Source organism: Mus pahari, chromosome 23 (assembly GCF_900095145.1).
Source record: "Mus pahari chromosome 23, PAHARI_EIJ_v1.1, whole genome shotgun sequence".
Lineage (NCBI taxonomy): Eukaryota > Metazoa > Chordata > Mammalia > Rodentia > Muridae > Mus > Mus pahari.
The window spans coordinates 28186181-28203887 of NC_034612.1; the positions used below are offsets into that span (position 1 = coordinate 28186181).

The 17707-nt window shown below is 42.8% G+C and overlaps 1 protein-coding gene and 1 pseudogene across 4 annotated transcripts in view; both read left to right on the forward strand.

Moving 5' to 3' along the window:
- The window catches only part of Zkscan1 (zinc finger with KRAB and SCAN domains 1), a 24336-nt gene extending 6961 nt beyond the window's left edge, over nucleotides 1-17375 (forward strand). The window contains exons 2-7 of one of the 4 annotated variants that reach the window (XR_003842948.1): nucleotides 980-1492; nucleotides 1913-2060; nucleotides 5185-5276; nucleotides 5571-5697; nucleotides 8706-12741; nucleotides 17358-17375. Coding sequence is in view for 3 of the 4 variants with exons in the window: in XM_021222622.2 (XP_021078281.1) it covers nucleotides 1067-1492; nucleotides 1913-2060; nucleotides 5185-5276; nucleotides 5571-5697; nucleotides 8706-9598 (1686 nt within the window). In the remaining variant the exon portion in view is untranslated. Of the gene's footprint in view, nucleotides 1-979; nucleotides 1493-1912; nucleotides 2061-5184; nucleotides 5277-5570; nucleotides 5698-8705; nucleotides 15180-17357 lie in introns of those variants that run through there. The other 3 variants (XM_021222622.2, XM_029533495.1, XM_029533496.1) reach the window with 3 other exon arrangements.
- LOC115063069 lies at nucleotides 14855-15938 on the forward strand (annotated as a pseudogene).
- Nucleotides 17376-17707: the final 332 nt, after the last annotated feature.

The following is a 17707-nucleotide window of genomic DNA, read 5'->3' on the forward strand; positions in this document are numbered from 1 at the left end:
TCCTGGAACTCACTCTGTAGACCAGGCTGGCCTCAAACTCAGAAATCCACCTGCCTCTGCCTCCCAAGTGCTGGGATTAAAGGCGTGCGCCACCACCACCTGGCTCAGTCAGTACTCTTTTAACTGCTGAGCCATCTCACCAGCCCCTCCAGTGTAAAATTTAAAGTGTCATAAAATGTGTAAGGTCTCCAAAAATCCTAACTAGTTTTTGCAGAATACCAAAAAGTTGAAGTTTGCTATTACTAAAGATTTCGGTTTGAAGCCAGGGAGGTAGCTCAGCAGGTAAACATACTGGCCACCAAGCCTGACAACTTGAGCAATCCCCAGGACTCTTATGGTAGAGGAGTCCTATGACCTCCACACATGTACTGTGGCATTCGTGAGTGTGAGTACATGTTAAAAAGACAAAGTTCCATTGACATTCTTCATTTGGAAGAATTTTTAAATGAGGTATAAAATAGTTCCAAGTTTGTTTTTTAAAGGCTTTTTTGTGCCTGCTGTTGTCTACGTGTATGCTAGATACATACAACTCACATCTTGTGATATGGGTGCCAAAATTTAAACCTCATCATGGCACAGCAGGTTTTCGAAACTACAGAGACATCTCTCCAGCCCCATAGTTCCAAGTTAATATTAGAAGTGACATCAAGGCTAGTGCAGCTCTATAGTGGTTTTTTCCTTTATTTTTAGAAGCATTCTTAGCATTTTAATGTGTATCCTTATATGAAGGATTAGTAGCACGGTCACTTTGTATGTGCCCCACGTAGGCACATTCTCTTGTATGTGTGGGTACATACAGGGGCCAGGAGACAGCCTTGGGTGTTTGTTGTTCCTCAGCTGCTGTCTACTTTGGTCTTCCACTAGCCTAGAGCTTACAGAGAATGCTAGACTGGCAGGCCTTGAGCCCAAGGACCCACTTTTTTCTGCTTCCTGGTAAATTTTTATTAATTCTCCCCCCCCCATCCCTTTTTTACTTCAGGAATAGTGCAGGAACCAATAGAAGACAGTTGCTAGGACAGAAACTGCAGCCTGACCCTGTTGGACCCCACCAGTTCACTGAGCCTGAATGATGACCGCTGAGTCAAGGGAAACCACAGGTCTATCCCCACAGGCTGCACAGGAGAAAGATGGTATAGTTATCGTGAAGGTAGAAGAAGAAGATGAAGAAGACCACATGTGGGGGCAGGACTCTAGCCTGCAGGAAACACCACCACCCGACCCAGAGGTATTCCGCCAACGGTTCAGGCGCTTCTGTTACCAGAACACTTTTGGGCCACGAGGAGCTCTGAATCGGCTAAAGGAACTTTGTCATCAATGGCTTCGACCAGAAGTCAATAGCAAGGAACAGATCTTGGAGCTGTTGGTACTAGAGCAGTTCCTGTCCATCCTGCCCAAAGAGCTGCAAGTCTGGCTGCAGGAGTACCGGCCTGACAGTGGGGAAGAGGCCGTGACCCTTCTAGAAGACTTGGAGCTTGATCTGTCGGGACAGCAGGTAAGAAGAGAGATGACACCTGTGTGTGAGAAGGACACAGACTTAGGAGTAGGCTCAGGGGCGTGTGGGGAGTATTTGGAGCAGCTGTTCTTGCCTGTTGCTCTTCTGGGTTCTTTCAAAGAGTTCTTAGGGCTTGGCAATATAGCTCACTCTGTTCTAGAGCCATGTGCATAGCATTTGTGAGGCTCAGAGTTCAGTGGCTGACCATAGAAAGGATGTGTGGGGGGTTCCTCCTTTCTATATCCAATATTAATATCAAGGCTTTTCTTTAATATTTCTAATTCCTATTTTAAAAGTGATTTGCTGGACAAGACATAGTGCTTCATGCCTATAATCCTAGCACTTGACGTGCTAGAGTTGGAGGATTATGAATTCAAGGCCAATCAGAAGTTTTACCTAGAAAACATTTTCTCTCTTCAGGTCCCAGGTCAAGTTCATGGGCCTGAGATGCTTGCCAGGGGTGTGGTGCCTCTGGATCCAGTTCAGGAGTCCTCAAGCTTTGACCATCATGAAACTGCCCAGTCTCATTTCAAGCATTCATCTAGGAAGCCTCGTCTCTTATCCCGAGGTAAGAAGCTGGGTTCACTTGTGGAAAAGAATGAAATGTTCAGGTTAGAGATGGCTTAGTTGGTAGGGTGCTTACTTTTGTACCCATTCCGTCCCAACACTGCATAAGATGAGGCATGGTGATACAGTCCTTTAATCCCAGCGTTCTGGAGGCAGAAGCAGGTAGGTCTCTTGAGTTCAAGGACAGCCTAGTATGCATAATGAGTTTTAGGATAGCCGTAGCCACTTAGTGAGGCCCTGACTCAAAAGCAAAACAAAAAGACAAACTTGTAACACTCAGGACATGGTGACAAGAGGTTCAGAATTTCAAGGTCATCCTGATCTACACAGCAAGATTGAGGTCAATTCAGGTAACCCAGGTCAGTGAAGGGATAAGAGTTTGCCCCATACCTCCAAAAGAGAGGTGGGGAAGTAAATGATCCAAGATAGAGTAATGGTTCTATGTTACCAGCTAACTCCACAAAGCAGTGTGCTTGTTTGGTTATATGCTCACAGAGCAATCCTAGGCTGAGTGATTACTGTGGAGGTAAGTGAACTGTGCACCATGTACTCGCTGTGTTAGACTGTGTGCAGTCCAGATGTCCAGCTGAGTTCCGAGTGTAGGGGATTAGTTCTGGGTGTGGTATACTATTTCCAGCTTGAATGGTTTGTTTTGAGACAAGATCTTGCTATATTGCCCAAGACTGGCTTCAAACTCAAAGTCTTTCTGCCTCAGCTTCCTGATATCTAGGATTATAGGTGTATACCATCAGACCTAGCTTCCAGCCTGGGTTTTGAACCACTTTAGTTAGCATTTCTTAAATAATTTTTGTAGGTGTCATAAGTCTTTCTAAAGATTTCATATGTATTTTTGGTTTTTGGTTTTTTGGTTTTTTTTTCCCAAGACAGAATCTCAAGCCGGGCATGGTGGCGCACGCCTTTAATCCCAGCACTCGGGAGGCAGAGGCAGGTGGATTTCAGAGTTCAAGGCCAGCCTGGTCTACAGAGTGAGTTCCAGGACAGCTAGGGCTACACAGAGAAACCCTGTCTTCAAAAACAAAAACAGAGTCTCTCTGTGTAGCCCTGGCTGTCCTGGAACTCACTCTGTAGACCAAGCTGTCCTTGAACTCAGAAATCCGCCTGCCTCAGCCTCTGGATTGCTGGGAATAAAAGTGTTCACCACCACCTCCTGGCATAAAATGTTTTATACCATTCTCTTCAGTCTTCCAAAGGGAAGAGAATGAGAACAATTCCCCTTTTAGACTGAGGAAATGAGAAGAGTAATAGTTCGGGTTTTATTTCCATAAAAATCTGTTGCATTAGGTTGGTTCTCCAACTACTTTTCAGAAATAGACAATTGTTTTATCAGAATTTAAAATAAAGCAACTACATAGCACATCGGAACAATTGCCAAAAGGCTTAGCAATTAAGATCTTGCTGTTCTTACAGAGGACCAGAGTTCAGGCTACTCATATCTGCCTATAACTCCTTTTTCTTGACTCCAATACACATATAAATAGACAGACAGACACACACAGAGTATTTTCTTTTTAAGTTTGTTAAAGAGTTACAGAAGAGGGGAGGGGATAGGGGATTTTCAGAAGGGAAACCAGGAAAGGGGGTATCATTTGGAATGTAAATAAAGAAAATATCTGGGGGGGGGGGGAGAAGAGTTACAGAAAAGTTAAAGTATGTTCCTTCACCAGTGTCTTTTATTTGTGAGATCATTTAGAAGAGGAATATTAGAGGATGGAGCTTAAAGTAGCGTTCTCTCTCCCAGGCATCCTGGAAGACAGCCAGCAGACACATATAGCTACTATATAGGTTTAACTCCACCTGTATCGATTTCCTTCTCCACAAGCAGAAGTTGCAGTGGTCTCATTGGGTGTCCGCTGGGGAGGACACTCGGGATCTAAGCCTCACAGTGTTGCTTCAGGTAGCTAGGGAAATGGTTTTAGAGACTGCAAATAGAGTTGTTATTTTTGAAATTGTTCTTGAATGGATTTGATGTCAATTTCCTCTCTATCTTGTTCTATCTGGTTTCCTAACTCTGAGAAGGCCTAAGTGCTAGCTAGAGTCTTCTTCTTGTCTTTGTTTTGTTTTGTTTTGTTTTCTTCTCTCTCTTTTTTTCTTCTTGTCTTTATTTTGCCTCGCAGGTAGTAGACGATAGAGTGATTAAGTGGTCTCTTTCTGTGGGTTTTGGCAGCTCAAACCCATCCTCTGTCTATCAGTAACATTTCCAAATCTAAGATGCTTGGCAAAGGAAGGAAAAGGAGGAGTTTTAATTTTACGCATTACTTTATTCTTATTATTCATTGCATATGGTTGGTAGTCATTTGCAGTGTTATGGCTGCCCATACATTTCTACATTTGCATGTCTCATCAACATCTGAACAGTGTGTGTTTTATCAAACAGCAACTGTGACCAAATGGAAACAAGAATCAGAATGGCAGAAATGTACTTAGAAGTATGAAGCTCCCCTTTCTTCCCTGTCATTCTCAGTGTTCTGTGAGCTTGAAGATGTGTTGTTCACAAGTGTAGGCAGAAAAGGGAGTCTAGTACCCTGATGTTGTTTCTGCGCTGGAATAAAATACAAGCCAGATGCAGAGCTACTGATCCTTTTTTTTTTTTTTAAGATCTATTTATTATTATATCTAAGTACACTGTAGCTTTTCAGACACACCAGAAGAGGGCATCAGATCTCATTATGGATGGTTGTGAGCCACCATGTGGTTGCTGGGATTTGAACTCAGGACCTTCAGAAGAGCAGTCAGTGTTCTTAACCACTGAGCCACCTCTCCAGCCCAGAGCTACTGATCCTAAAGCTGAGAATGGTAACCTAGCATTCTAAACTGACAGTACATAGTCATCAGCCTCTTCAGGAACTCATTTTCTCCTTTTAAAGTTTGGACCTGGTGATTTTAATGAGCTTTTATGAGCTGCATGGGGTTCTAATTTAAGAGTAGTGGTCCTGAGGAAGCTTAAATCTTGCTTCCTGTCAGCTGTATCCTATGGCGCTGTCTTTTTAAGTAGCTAAATATCAAACAGTGAATATGCTGGTGTAGGAAGGAGAATGCCGGGGTTCTTCACTGAGGGAGGCTCAAAGAAGAGCCAGTTTTACTCACGGCCCCTTTCTCCTTCTCAGCTCTCCCTGCCACCCATGTTCCTGCCCCTCATCATGAGGGGAATCCCAGAGACCAGGCGATGGCATCTGCACTATTGACCGCAGATTCCCAGGTGAGCCATGGGCCCCTCTTCCCTCCTGAGACCATGGATTTACCCCATTCTGGAGGATCTTTCATGATCTCAACCAGGTCACTTGCTTATGGTGTCCAGCCCACAGAAAAGCCCACTCCCTTCAATGTTAGGGTTCTTCCACCATAACCCCTTCAGTCTACCAGGGTTGCTCATGTGTTTTCTCCTAGTGTCCCACAGTCCTGCCCTTAGCTCTGTCTTTGACCTCAGGTTTGGGCAGTATGACTGTCCCTGATGCTGCAGGGAGCTGAGTATGGGGATCTCCTGTTATTTCAGGCAATGGTGAAGATCGAGGACATGGCCGTGTCCCTCATCCTGGAGGAATGGGGATGTCAGAACCTGGCTCGGAGGAATCTCAATAGGGACAGCAGGCAGATGAATTTGGGGAATGTGTTTTCCCAGGGTAAGACTAATGCTAAGATTTTTTTTTTTTTTTTTTTTTGCTTCTGTGCTGGTTAGTAAGGGAAAACATCTATGTTTGTTAACTTTCAAAGGTTTAGTACTCCAACTTGCTGGTTCCTGGCAGGCTTGGTGTGTCTAGGTAATTTCTGCTCTTTGAAATCAGATCTTCTGCTCTGAGTCACTCTCAGCTCCCCAACCATTCAATTACCTGGGAGGATTCTTTCTGGTCTGATGCAATATACTTCAGCTTGCCTCTGTCAGGGGAAATCTCCTTTTCCTAGTAGAGACAGCAAGGCAAACTGGCCTCTAGTCTAATTCCACCACCACCACCCCTTTTTTTTTACCATGTTCCTAAACCGACCATGATATCCATCCTCCTTCAATGTCTGTCTTTATCCTGTTATCCTTTTAGAGATTGTTCAGTGTGCACTTTGTGATTCCATAGCCTTGCACTTGGTTCCCAGGTCCAAACCCAATGGTGATCTTGTATGAAGAACTCTTAGTGCTGAGAGTGTAAGAAGAATGAAGCTGAAAGGGCATCAGCTAGATAAATGTCTTCCCCAGCTAATGAAGCTGTGGCATGGGTCTCTCCTAGGTCTTAAGTCTAGGACACAATGTCACCAAGTAACCCAAAGATGTGTGCAGTAGTAGAAAATTTCATAGCAAAGAACTACTCGACCTTGGGTGGGCAGAGGGAGGATGAACAGCGTGGGTGTGGAGAAGCTAGGATTTGGTTTAGAAACAGGCATAAAAGAGAGAATGGTTTTAGGTACTTGTACTTTATACTGAATAGAAATTAAGAACTGACCTTCACTTCTAAGCCGTCACTACTGTAACCTTTGAAGGAATAACAGATGGAATAAACACTCTTAAGAACTGTCTAGCAGCTGGTCAAGGACCTTTGTTTGGAACTCAGAAGAAGTCGAGCAGCTTTTTCTTCTCTGCAGCTGGTTCAGTGATTATGATGATCCCCTCCATAAGTCAAAGATTAGCTATAACCAATTCCTCTAGTCTGCATTCAGGAGCCTACGGAACGAGATGGAGCAGACCCTTTTGGAGTCTTCACTTAAAAGCAAAATGCAGGGCCAGTAGGTATAGACACTTGATGCCATGCATAGCAACGTTTGTCCCCAGTATTGAAAGGAGGGAGTCAGGTCTCAAGGGTTGTATGCTAGCCTCCACACATGCAGCATGGTAGACACACACACACACACACACACACACTAAATACTAAAAAATGAATAAATAAATGTTTCAAGATTTTGTTTAGGGGTGTAAGAGATAGCTCAGTCCCAGCACTTGGGAGGCAGAGGCAGGCAGATTTCTGAGTTCGAGGCCAATCTGGTGGTCTATAGAGTGAGTTCCAGGACAGCCAGAGCTACACAGAGAAACCCTGTCTTGAACCCCCACCCCCCCAAAAAAACTAGATGGGTCAGTAGTGAAGAACACTGACTGGTCTTCCAACAGACCTGTGTCCAATTCCCAACACCAACTTGATACCTCACAACCATCTATAACTCCAGATCCAGAAGATGTACTGCCCTCTTCGGACCTCTACAGGCACAAGGCATGGTACATATACATATATGTGCAGGCAAAACACCCATACACACACAAAAAGTTTTTTTAATTGTTGGATTTTTTTGGTTTGTTTTTGAGATGGGGTCCAACTTCTTTTTTAGATGAGGTTGGCCTTGAACTCAAAGAGATCCAACTGCCTCTAGCTCCCAAGCACTGAGATCAAAGGCGTGAGCCACCACACCCAGAAGGGTTTTTTGTTTTTTGGTTTTTTTTTCCTTCAATGGGGTATAGCAGTGTACAGTAAAATTTAAATGTTAGTATTTTAATATGCTGGTTGCTAAAATGCAGAGATTAACTCTACATTGTAAAATTTGTTTTCTGGTACTTCTGATTACAATCTCAGGAATCGTTTCTTTCCTGTAAGCTTCAACTGTCAGTTGGGGAAGATTTTCTCTATTTTGGTAATGAATCCCCAGATAGTTCCTTCATCCCTTCCCTATTATATGAGCTCAGGTCATTCTGTGCTGTTCTTGGTAAAGGAGAACTGCTTTCTGTGTCAAGGAGCCGTATAGTACCAGGTGCAGGCTCCGTGTTACCTGCTTGTGCCCTTGTTGATAAAATACGACAGGACTGGAAGGGCCTGCTTTTCCTTCCTTCTGCTAACAGCACTAACCAATGCCTCAGAATGACTTGCTGTTCTCTTTTTGTAAGACATACAAGTGTTGCTGGAAATGCAAGATGACTTATTTCTTATTGCATTTTGTTTTTGTAACAAGGTCTCATTGTGTAGCTCTGGCTGGTCTTGAACTTATGTAGATCTGCCTGCCTGTTCCTCTCATGCTGGAATTAAACCTTTAGTGGGACTGCTTTTTTTTTTTTCTTGACACAGAGTCTCTATGTAGCCCTGGCTGTCCTAGAAGTCCATATAGAACAGACTGGCCTTGAACTCAGGAGATCTGCCTGCTTTTGCCTCCAGAGTGCTATGATTAGAGGCATGTACCACCATGCCGAGCTGTGACTTGTTAAATATGTTTTCTTTCAAATTAGTTATCAAGTGACGATATAATAGAATAACCCCTGAAGCTTCTCAATTCCTTATCCTCTCCTTCCATTCTCTGTTCAAGTCCCACCATGCTTGTTTATTCAAATTTTTTTGACTCTTATTTTCTTTTGAGATGGATCTCACTATGTAACCAAAACTGGTCCATCACTGCTGATTGTCCTGCCTCAACTATTGAATGCTGGGTGTGCACCACTATGAATGCACCACTCTGCCTGGCCTTCTTTGTGCTCTTTGTGATTTTTTTTTCCACTTCCATCCCAGCTCTTCTTCCCGGTGTTGTTAAATTTTTCCCCTTTTCTACTTTTATCTTTAATACTATGAAGGCATTCTCCCAGGTATATAGACACTTCATAGAAAATGTCATTGTGTAAACACCTGTATTCAAAGAAAATGATGCTATTTGTATTTTTTATTTATCATGCCAGGTTCTGAGAACAGGAATGGGAATGAGTCAACCTCAAAGGCTGAAGTCAAAGAAGATTCCACCTCACATGGGGAGATAGCAGGAAGATTCCAGAAGGAATTTGGAGAGAAACGGGAACAACAGGGCAGAGTAGTTGAAAGGCAACAGAAAAATCCTGAAGAGAAAACTGGCAAAGAGAAGAAAGAGCCTGGGCCACCTACAGCCAAGGAAAAGAAGCCCACCACAGGAGAGAGGGGCCCACGGGAGAAGGGTAAAGGTTTGGGAAGAAGCTTTAGCCTGAGTGCAAACTTTAATAATGCTCCAGAGGAGGTTCCATCGGGGGCAAAGACTCACAGATGTGACGAGTGTGGGAAGTGTTTCACAAGAAGCTCAAGCCTTATCCGCCATAAAATCATCCACACAGGAGAGAAACCCTACGAATGTAACGAGTGTGGCAAAGCCTTCAGTCTCAATTCAAACCTTGTCCTTCATCAGCGAATCCACACGGGAGAGAAACCTCATGAATGTAACGAGTGTGGCAAAGCCTTCAGTCATAGCTCAAATCTCATCCTGCACCAGCGCATCCACTCTGGAGAGAAGCCCTACGAATGTAACGAGTGTGGGAAAGCCTTCAGCCAGAGCTCAGACCTCACGAAGCACCAGAGAATCCATACAGGAGAGAAGCCCTATGAATGTAGCGAATGTGGAAAAGCTTTCAACCGAAACTCATACCTTATTTTGCATCGGAGAATTCACACCCGAGAAAAGCCCTACAAGTGCACTAAGTGTGGCAAGGCCTTCACCCGGAGCTCAACCCTCACACTGCACCATAGAATCCATGCCAGAGAGAGAACGTCAGAGTACAGTCCAGCCTCTCTGGATGCCTTTGGAGCATTCCTGAAAAGTTGTGTGTAAAGCAGGAGTGTATCGTCAAGCCGTTCTCCCTTTTGTTTCTGGAATTATGTCAGACCTATGTACCCATCGAGGGGAAAGTACTAGCACCATCAAACTGTTTGAGAAGTCACACTTCAGGGTCCCTAACAGTTACATCAACCATGTCCTGCCTTCAGGAAGTCTGTAGGCATGTAATTCCTAAAGTCCTTGAAAGGGAAAGCTGGCCGTGTGGATATTCTTGCACTCAAGATAAAAGCATACACAGTAAAATGTCAAGCTCTCTAGTAATGGATATACCTTTAAGGTTTGCTTCCCAGCAACCACACCATGTAGTTGATGAGTCAAGATTAGCTCTGTGAATATTATACTGGTTAAGGCACTTGCTGCAGACAAACCCTAATTAGACACCTTGTGTTTGGCGGTGAAGAGAGATAATTAATACAAAGACTGCATTGGGACATACGCTGCTCGAGCAAGCTATATACCCAGAGGGTTGTGTATCTGACCACTGGTAGCCCGCCAACGCTATAGAAATCTAGGTCTGTGCTGGTCAGAATCAAACCAAAGATTTCTATCTCCTTCTGAAAGAGGGCATTTGCACCAGTTTATAGTTCCAAGGACTGTAACAAATATGGATGGGCCTGCCCCCATCATTGAGATCAGTCCTACTGAAATAGGAACAATTCAACATCCCTAAAGCACTCTAGATGCACTCTCCATAAGTTAGCACTTGATTGTATACCATCTTTTAATCCTTCGTCCTTCAGTGTTGGAAGCTTTTATCAATCACCACTCCCCAAAAAAGATGCTTCAGTTGTCAAGAAATATAGTTATGTTCCGGACAGCATAGCACTGGATGTAGTACTAAACACACAAGGCACTCCTTAGGACGGACTTCTAACAGCACTGTCATATTTGTGATAGGGTCTGTGAATCATGTGAGTACCTGAACTATGGTACCTTCAGACCTATAGGCCATGCTATAATGTATTCCAGGCTTAATGTTATTTTTGTCCTAAGTACAAACAAAAGGTTGGTTAGCTGCCTGCAGAGACTGCAAATATGAATCAGTAAGTCAATACCACAGAGTGTCAGAAATGATTCTTGTCATCCACTTACAGAAGAAAACTATGAACACTAACTATGAAGTTTTTGTTTGTGTGACATCATTCCACAGCAAAGCTCTTGTTCCTGGCCAGAGTTCTTTTCAGTTAGCTGCTGAATAGTGGTGTTTTGAGCACTTGCTGAGTTGTTCATCACTTAGCTAGTACTGTCGTGAAGGTTTTTTGTTGTTCTTTTGTTTGATTTTTTTAAGTGGTTTTTGTTTTTGTTTTTTTAATTTGTTTTGTTTTATTTATTTCTCAGAGAAAGGGAAAGTTAAAGGGAGCATTTTTTTCCCCCACCTTTAACCAGAAACTTGTAGAAGCATCTGTCATCATTAGCCAGCAGTAACTGAAGATGTCCTGTTGCTCTGAGAAATTCACCACCACACCGGTGTGGTTGGTTGTGTCACTGTATTTAATAGCACACATTGTCTTTTCTATTTCTCATGAAAGACTAAAGTGAGGACTAAGGTTAGGGAACTTTAGCCTTTCCTGACATCTCTGCATATGGCTTCCCAGAAGCTCTTGATGGAGACATACCCCAGAATACATGGTATACAGGAAACCCCAAATATCAAGCTATGCAGGTGTTGGGAATTTGAACAGACAGCTTTATTTAAGGAAGCATTGAGATAGTGTGGACAGCCCTACAGAACCCTAGAAACATAAGCTAAAGACAAACTTGAAGACTGTTGACATGAACACCCCACATATGGTTTGAGATTTCCCCTCAAGAAACAACTAAAAATCATCTTGCACCAGTTGTTCACTGGTGACCAGCAGCAAAAGTCGGTGAGACACAATAGCAGCAGGTCTCATCAGGTTGGTACCTGTGGCCTCTGCTCCAAGTCAGACTAGAATCCTACAAGCAATCACTGGTCCTTGTTTGACTTTATTTCTTAGACCAATCCTGCATCTCTGGCGGCATCTGAGCTGTTTGCTTAGTGCTGCCAGTGAGTATTCTATCCACCCAGCTGAAAATCAGCAGCGCTACTCTGAAGATTGCACCTGACTCACTTTCTGGAGTGAGGTGGGGAGAGAGAGATGCTTTAAGGTTCTTCCTAAAGGATTGAGTCATTAATGGTGGACTTTTGAGTGAGAGCTCTGGCCTGTTTAAAAAAAAACAAAACAAAACAAACAAACAAACAAAAAGCAACTGAAATAAGGTACAGGACTCCAGGAGCACATCCAGACACTGGCTTTGATCCCAAAAAAGGACTTTGGTCATTTCCCTGTTGGCTGCTTATACACAGACAATTAACCACATGCTGATGCACTTCAGCCATTATTCTTTGTTCTTAAATGAAATTTAAGACAGACTTGTGATCCCATCCCTCATTTGATTTCCATTTTACTGGGATGTTTTACTATTAGTCACTGGGATGGCTCCAGATCTTCCACGGATACAGTCCTGGAAGCAGCCACCTGAAGATACATTTTACTTAGAAAGCAGACTATAGGTGATTATCCAAATTTCTTAGATGCCCAGCAGTGTCACTGCATCATGGGCAAACGTGGTGACATCTGTCGTTAGTGCTCAGGCTAGTTAACAGCCTAAGTGCTTATTAACCATCAGCATGCCAATTGACATGGTGAAACTTTTTAAATGTACGTTATGACAAAAGCCAGATTCTTCAAGTTGTGAACTTTCTACTTCAGCCTGGCAAGCAAGGCTAAGCATTGATGTGTGAGACAACTTTATATGTAAAGCACTTGATATTAAAAGCATAATCGTGAGACTTAAATATGTGTAGAGAGACTGACATGTTGAATATGTGAGGCACTCCATGCCTTATATACATCAGAGAGTTGATTCCAGAATGGGACCTAGTCTTGAGTGTGACGCCTGGCAAAGGTTACACTGTAAATAAACTCTTTCTGTGAGGCCGCCTTCATAGTACTTACTGCTTTGGATAGGAGATTCCCTTTGTCCATCTCAGTCATGCAGTAAGTTCCAGAAACTGCCAGAAGAGCTCAGTCTTAACTCCAGAGGATCCACAGGAGAACCCAAGTGTGGGGAATGCTAAAGAAACAGTAAAAACGTACAACTTCTTACAAACGGTAAACATTGAGTACCTCGATGTATTTTGTAAGGTCATAATGTCAGTGTGTCTTTGTACCTCACCCCTCTTGTCATTCTTTATATTCCTCGTAAACGTGTTCCAGTCTGTTGAACAGAGCCCATCACCCGGGAAGGAGGAGAAAGTGAAGTTTCGGAGTAATTAAGAAACTGTAGTTATAAACGTGATTAGGTCTCAGAACTAGGGGTGTGGAAGAAACTTCTTAGGTTGGTGCTTGTTGAACCGAGAAAAGTCTGTGAAAAGAGCTCTGTAGAACACTAAAGTGGAATAACTGTACATTCCACTTCCTGGTCTCTTACTCAAAGGGAATGGGCAGGCTCTGGCTTGGAGGTGAGCTGAGGGACTTCTCCATTGTTAATATATTTGGGGGAAATGTATAATCAACAGAGGCTAGGAAGTATACCGGAAAGGCTAGTTTGCCCAGATTCTTTGAACCATGGTATCATAGTTCTGTTTTCCCACACATAAATCCTCTGTGCTTAGACAAATAGGGACTCTGTCCACAGGAAGGACTACTTTCCAGGAAACACAAGTAGGTCTTGCAGGGAAGGGGAGCTATCTCAGAGTTTGCAAAGCATTGCAAGATTTGCTTTTGCTTTACTGCAAGGTCCTGTCTTTGCTCCCAGTCTCTGGTGTATTTGTGCTTAAGAGACAGTGTTTGAAGATTCATAACTGTGAATATTTGTTGACTTAAGATTTTTATCTTAGAATTGCCAACTTTATTTCCAGTAGGCAATGCTGATCTGTTTATCAAAAGGGAACTTAATCAGGCTCATCTTGCCATCCTCCTGAAGTGACAATGCTGAGACAGACACTCAAGACAGCAAGCTTGCCACAGAGCCATTTTCTGTGTCCCACTATAAGCAACTCTCAGAAGTCTGTATGAAGAAGGACTAGGGGTGTGGTTCCATCCCCAGCACTGCATGAAAATGATGTGGTGGCACATGCCTGTGATCCCAGCACTTGGGAAGTAGAGGCAAGAAGATCGGGAATTTGGGATCATCCTCTGTGACATAGCAAGTTTGAGACCAGCCTGAACTGCAAGAGATCTTATTAAAAGCAACCCCCTTACCCCCGACCTCCACATAACTATGTATGTGTATATCTGTAAGGGAGCCAGGCAAGGTGGTACATTCCTTTAATCCCAGGACTTAGGAGGCTGAAACAGTTCACAAGTTCACCCAGCCAGTTTCCAAAGAAATAGAAACGTGCAGCTATTTCCCATTAGGCCTGTGAATTGTATGAAATATAGAACTAGAGAGGCAAACTTAAATGATATAAATAGATCACTTCATAGAAGTCAGAGTAGATTTTTATTTCAACTACTACTGGAGGCAACGAGTATTGTTGGAAAAGTTTTCCTAACATAGATCTAGGCTTTGCTCTTAGTATGGAAACACTACTGTAAGTTTTAAAGAAGTTACTTATTTTGCTATTCATATTTTTTTTATGTCTGAAAGTACCTGTCTTAAAACTTTGTAAAACAAACTTGAAGTTATAGGTAAGGTAAGCCATCACAAATACTGCAGGTCAAACATAAGTTTGGGAAATTATTTTGATATCCCATAATACTAATGTTCTAGTATTTTCTATTATCTGGTTCTGTTTCCAAGTTGATAACCCCAATCCCACGTTTTCCTATAATAGTCTAAGCAGCAAAATGAAGAGAGTGAAGGTTACTCAGCTCTAAACTGTGGTTCCAAATGAAAAAAGTCACAGTCTGCTGTGAAATTAAGAATTGATTTTTTTATTATTTTTGTTTAATCTGGGAAGTTGTGATACACCCCCTTACAAAAACTGACTCAATTTACTTAACTGACTCAAATTACTTGATCATTAGCCAAATTAATTGATCCTTGGAATGGTCTCAGTTCACAAGCACTCAGGTTTGTGAAGGACTGGAAGAGGCTGGACCAAAACTTGGATTTCATTCCAGTTTGACATTGGGGCTAAGTCCTGTTGGTTCACAAAAGGATAACTAGTCACACTGAGTCATTTATCCTGTAGTCTCCAGCATATTACAAGAGAATGGCCAAATAAGGTCTAGCAGCCTCATGATCTGCTAAGAAAGTGCTGAGGCCAGAGAAGCTTGATTGGGGGATGGGCAGGTGGTCGCTCACCTTCCTCTCCATCTTAATTGGTAACAGCTTGAAGTTGCCAGCCAGCCCTAGCTGGACTGAGAGCAAGTGTGAGACTTGGACTCTGTTCTCTCCTAAGCTACCTGTCTCTATGCTCTCAAACTGCCATCCCACAAACATGGGTCAAGTAATGCAGTTTGTAGAGCCAAGTCGACAGTTTGTAAAGGACTCAATTCGGCTGGTTAAAAGATGCACCAAACCCAACAAAAGAATTCCAGAAGATTGCCATGGCTACAACTATAGGATTTGCTATCATGGGATTCATTGGCTTCTTCGTGAAACTGATCCATATACCCATTAATAACATTATTATGGGTGGCTGAGTACTTTCTCATCATGGGACAAGTGAACCAGAGAGGAGGTGACAAGCTCATGAAGTAAAACATTGCCTGGAATACCTCAGTGAGGGGTGTGGCTCAGTTAAGAGCATTTACATAGAGTAACCCATGAATGTGAGTGGCCACAGGACATGGTGCAGCTCTTGCCTAGAACCCCTGATGAGGGCTTAGGGGTGTGCCTAAGCAGTAGAGCATTTGCTAGAATACCCTACTAGTGGGTGGGCTGTGATGTGGCTCAGGAGTGGAGTGATTGCCTACCATATGCAAGTCCCTTGGGTGCGATCTCCAGCACTGCCCCTGCCCAAAAGGAGTTCTTACTTTCTCATGGGAGGAAGGTTGTGATTAAACAGAAGACTCGTGTCCTAAGAATTCGAGTGTCAAAGGGTAGGGTGGTTGTGCAAGGAAAATTTTAAGTTGTATTTTTATAAACTTTCAGTTAAGGATTACTACAAGGTCAACATATGATAAGCCTAAATTCGTATAGAGAGTTAACTCAGGCACTGTCTTTTTGTTCATAGGCTAGATAAACCATTCCTGTTGTCCATTCCCAGCCTATACTAGAATAAACTAGACCCAAAGAAGAAACTTTTTATGCCAGCTGGATTAAAGTCGCTGCTGTTAAAAAGTGGAACTTTGATTTGACTAGCCTCTGAAGAGTCCAGATGCTTAGTAGATGTTCAATAAATAATTTTTAAATGGAATTTGTTTTAAATCCTCATTTGTTTTTCTACAAACATTCCTTTTAGTAAATGGGTTTAGGAGAAAAAACAGGTCTTCTGTTTTTTTGTGTGTTTTTTTTTTTTCTTTGTTTTCCTTAAAGCTAGAGAACTCTAAGCATTGTTGAGAACTAAAGTTTCAAAAGAGAAATGGCAGGCTGAGCGGGTAGTGAAGTTGGTAGAGTACTTGCTTGCCTTAATCCAGAGTTCCGGCCCCAGTACCATCTAAACCAGGTATGCTGGCACACACCTGTAATGAGCACTGTTGCAGTAGAGGCAAACGCATCAGGAATTCAAAGTCATCTTTGGCTATGTGGTGAGTTTGCGGCCAGCAACTATGTGAGATCCTAGAGGGAGAAGAGGAAGCGGATCTTAGTGCATCTAAGCTCCAATGAGATGCTAAAGTAGTAAAGTTAGAACAAACCTGAAAATATGTAGCAAATAGTCTGTTGCCTTCTGGATCTGAATCTTGGTAAAAGAATAACTTGCCATTTCCAGCAGGCGATTTTGTATGTTAAAGGTAGGTTTTCAGGGCTGGGGAGATAGCTCAGTTGGATACTTGCCATGCACACATGAAAACCTGATTTAAATACCAGAATTGAAGCAAAGAAAGGTGGGGTGGGAAAATGATAAAGGAAGGTTTCTAGGACTTATTGGCTAATCACCTGGCTTACTTGATTAGTTCTAGCCAAGATAGGGACCCAGACAGCGGGCAATGTGGCGCACGCCTTTAATCCCAGCACTTGGGAAGCAGAGGCAGGCGGATTTCTGAGTTCGAGGCCAGCCTGGTCTACAGAGTGAGTTCCAGGACAGCCAGGGCTATACAGAGAAACTCTGTCTTGAAAAACAAAAACAAAAAATAGGGACCCAGTGTCAGAAATTTTAAAAAAGTAAGTGGACAGCTTTTGAGAAATGATGCCCAAGGTGGTCTTGCATCAGTGAGCACAAATGATTCTGATCACATATCCAAATGCAGGTGTTGGGTACAGGCCCAAAACATTTTATCTTGGGTAAAATTCAATATTGATTTTTTTTTCTTTTTTTACTGTCTCATTTAAATGGAGAAGTGGCTCATTGATTTAAAAGTGCTTGCCCTTTCAGAGGACCAATGTAGGCAACTCACGGTCCCCTGTAACTTCAGCTCTGGAGTATTCCTGCACACTCTCCTGGCCTTTCCAGGGTGTGTGCACACAAACACACAAATGAAAATACTTTTTAAAATAGAACTACAATCCACTAAATTCTTACACAGAATTGACATTTGTCTTGTTTTACTTTGTCCCATTTAAATAATTCCTATTCAGAAACTCCGAACAAGGTTGAACGTGCTCCAATCTTTGTTTGCTTGGTTTTTTTCATACTACTTGAGTCAGTATACCTGTCCCTGCTTTCCTTTCTTTTCAGGGCTGTGGGCAGTGATGGAGTAAACAAAAAGGTAAGACACACACATACACGGATTGAACAAGTGGCTCAAAGGTGAAGTGCACTTGCTTTTAGAAAGGACTCCATTTCAGTTCCCAGCACCAACATGGAGGCTCACAACTGTCTTAATTCCACCTTCAAGGGATCCAGTGCCCTCTCTGGCCTCCAGCAGCACCAGGCACACACGCATGCATACAGACAGACAGACAGACAGACAAAACAAAAATAACATCTTAGAAAAAAAAGTTGAGCATTACACCCATAATCCTGGCACTTAGGAAGCGAAGATTTATTGCAAGTTCAAGAGCAGCCTGATCTACAAAGCAGGCTCT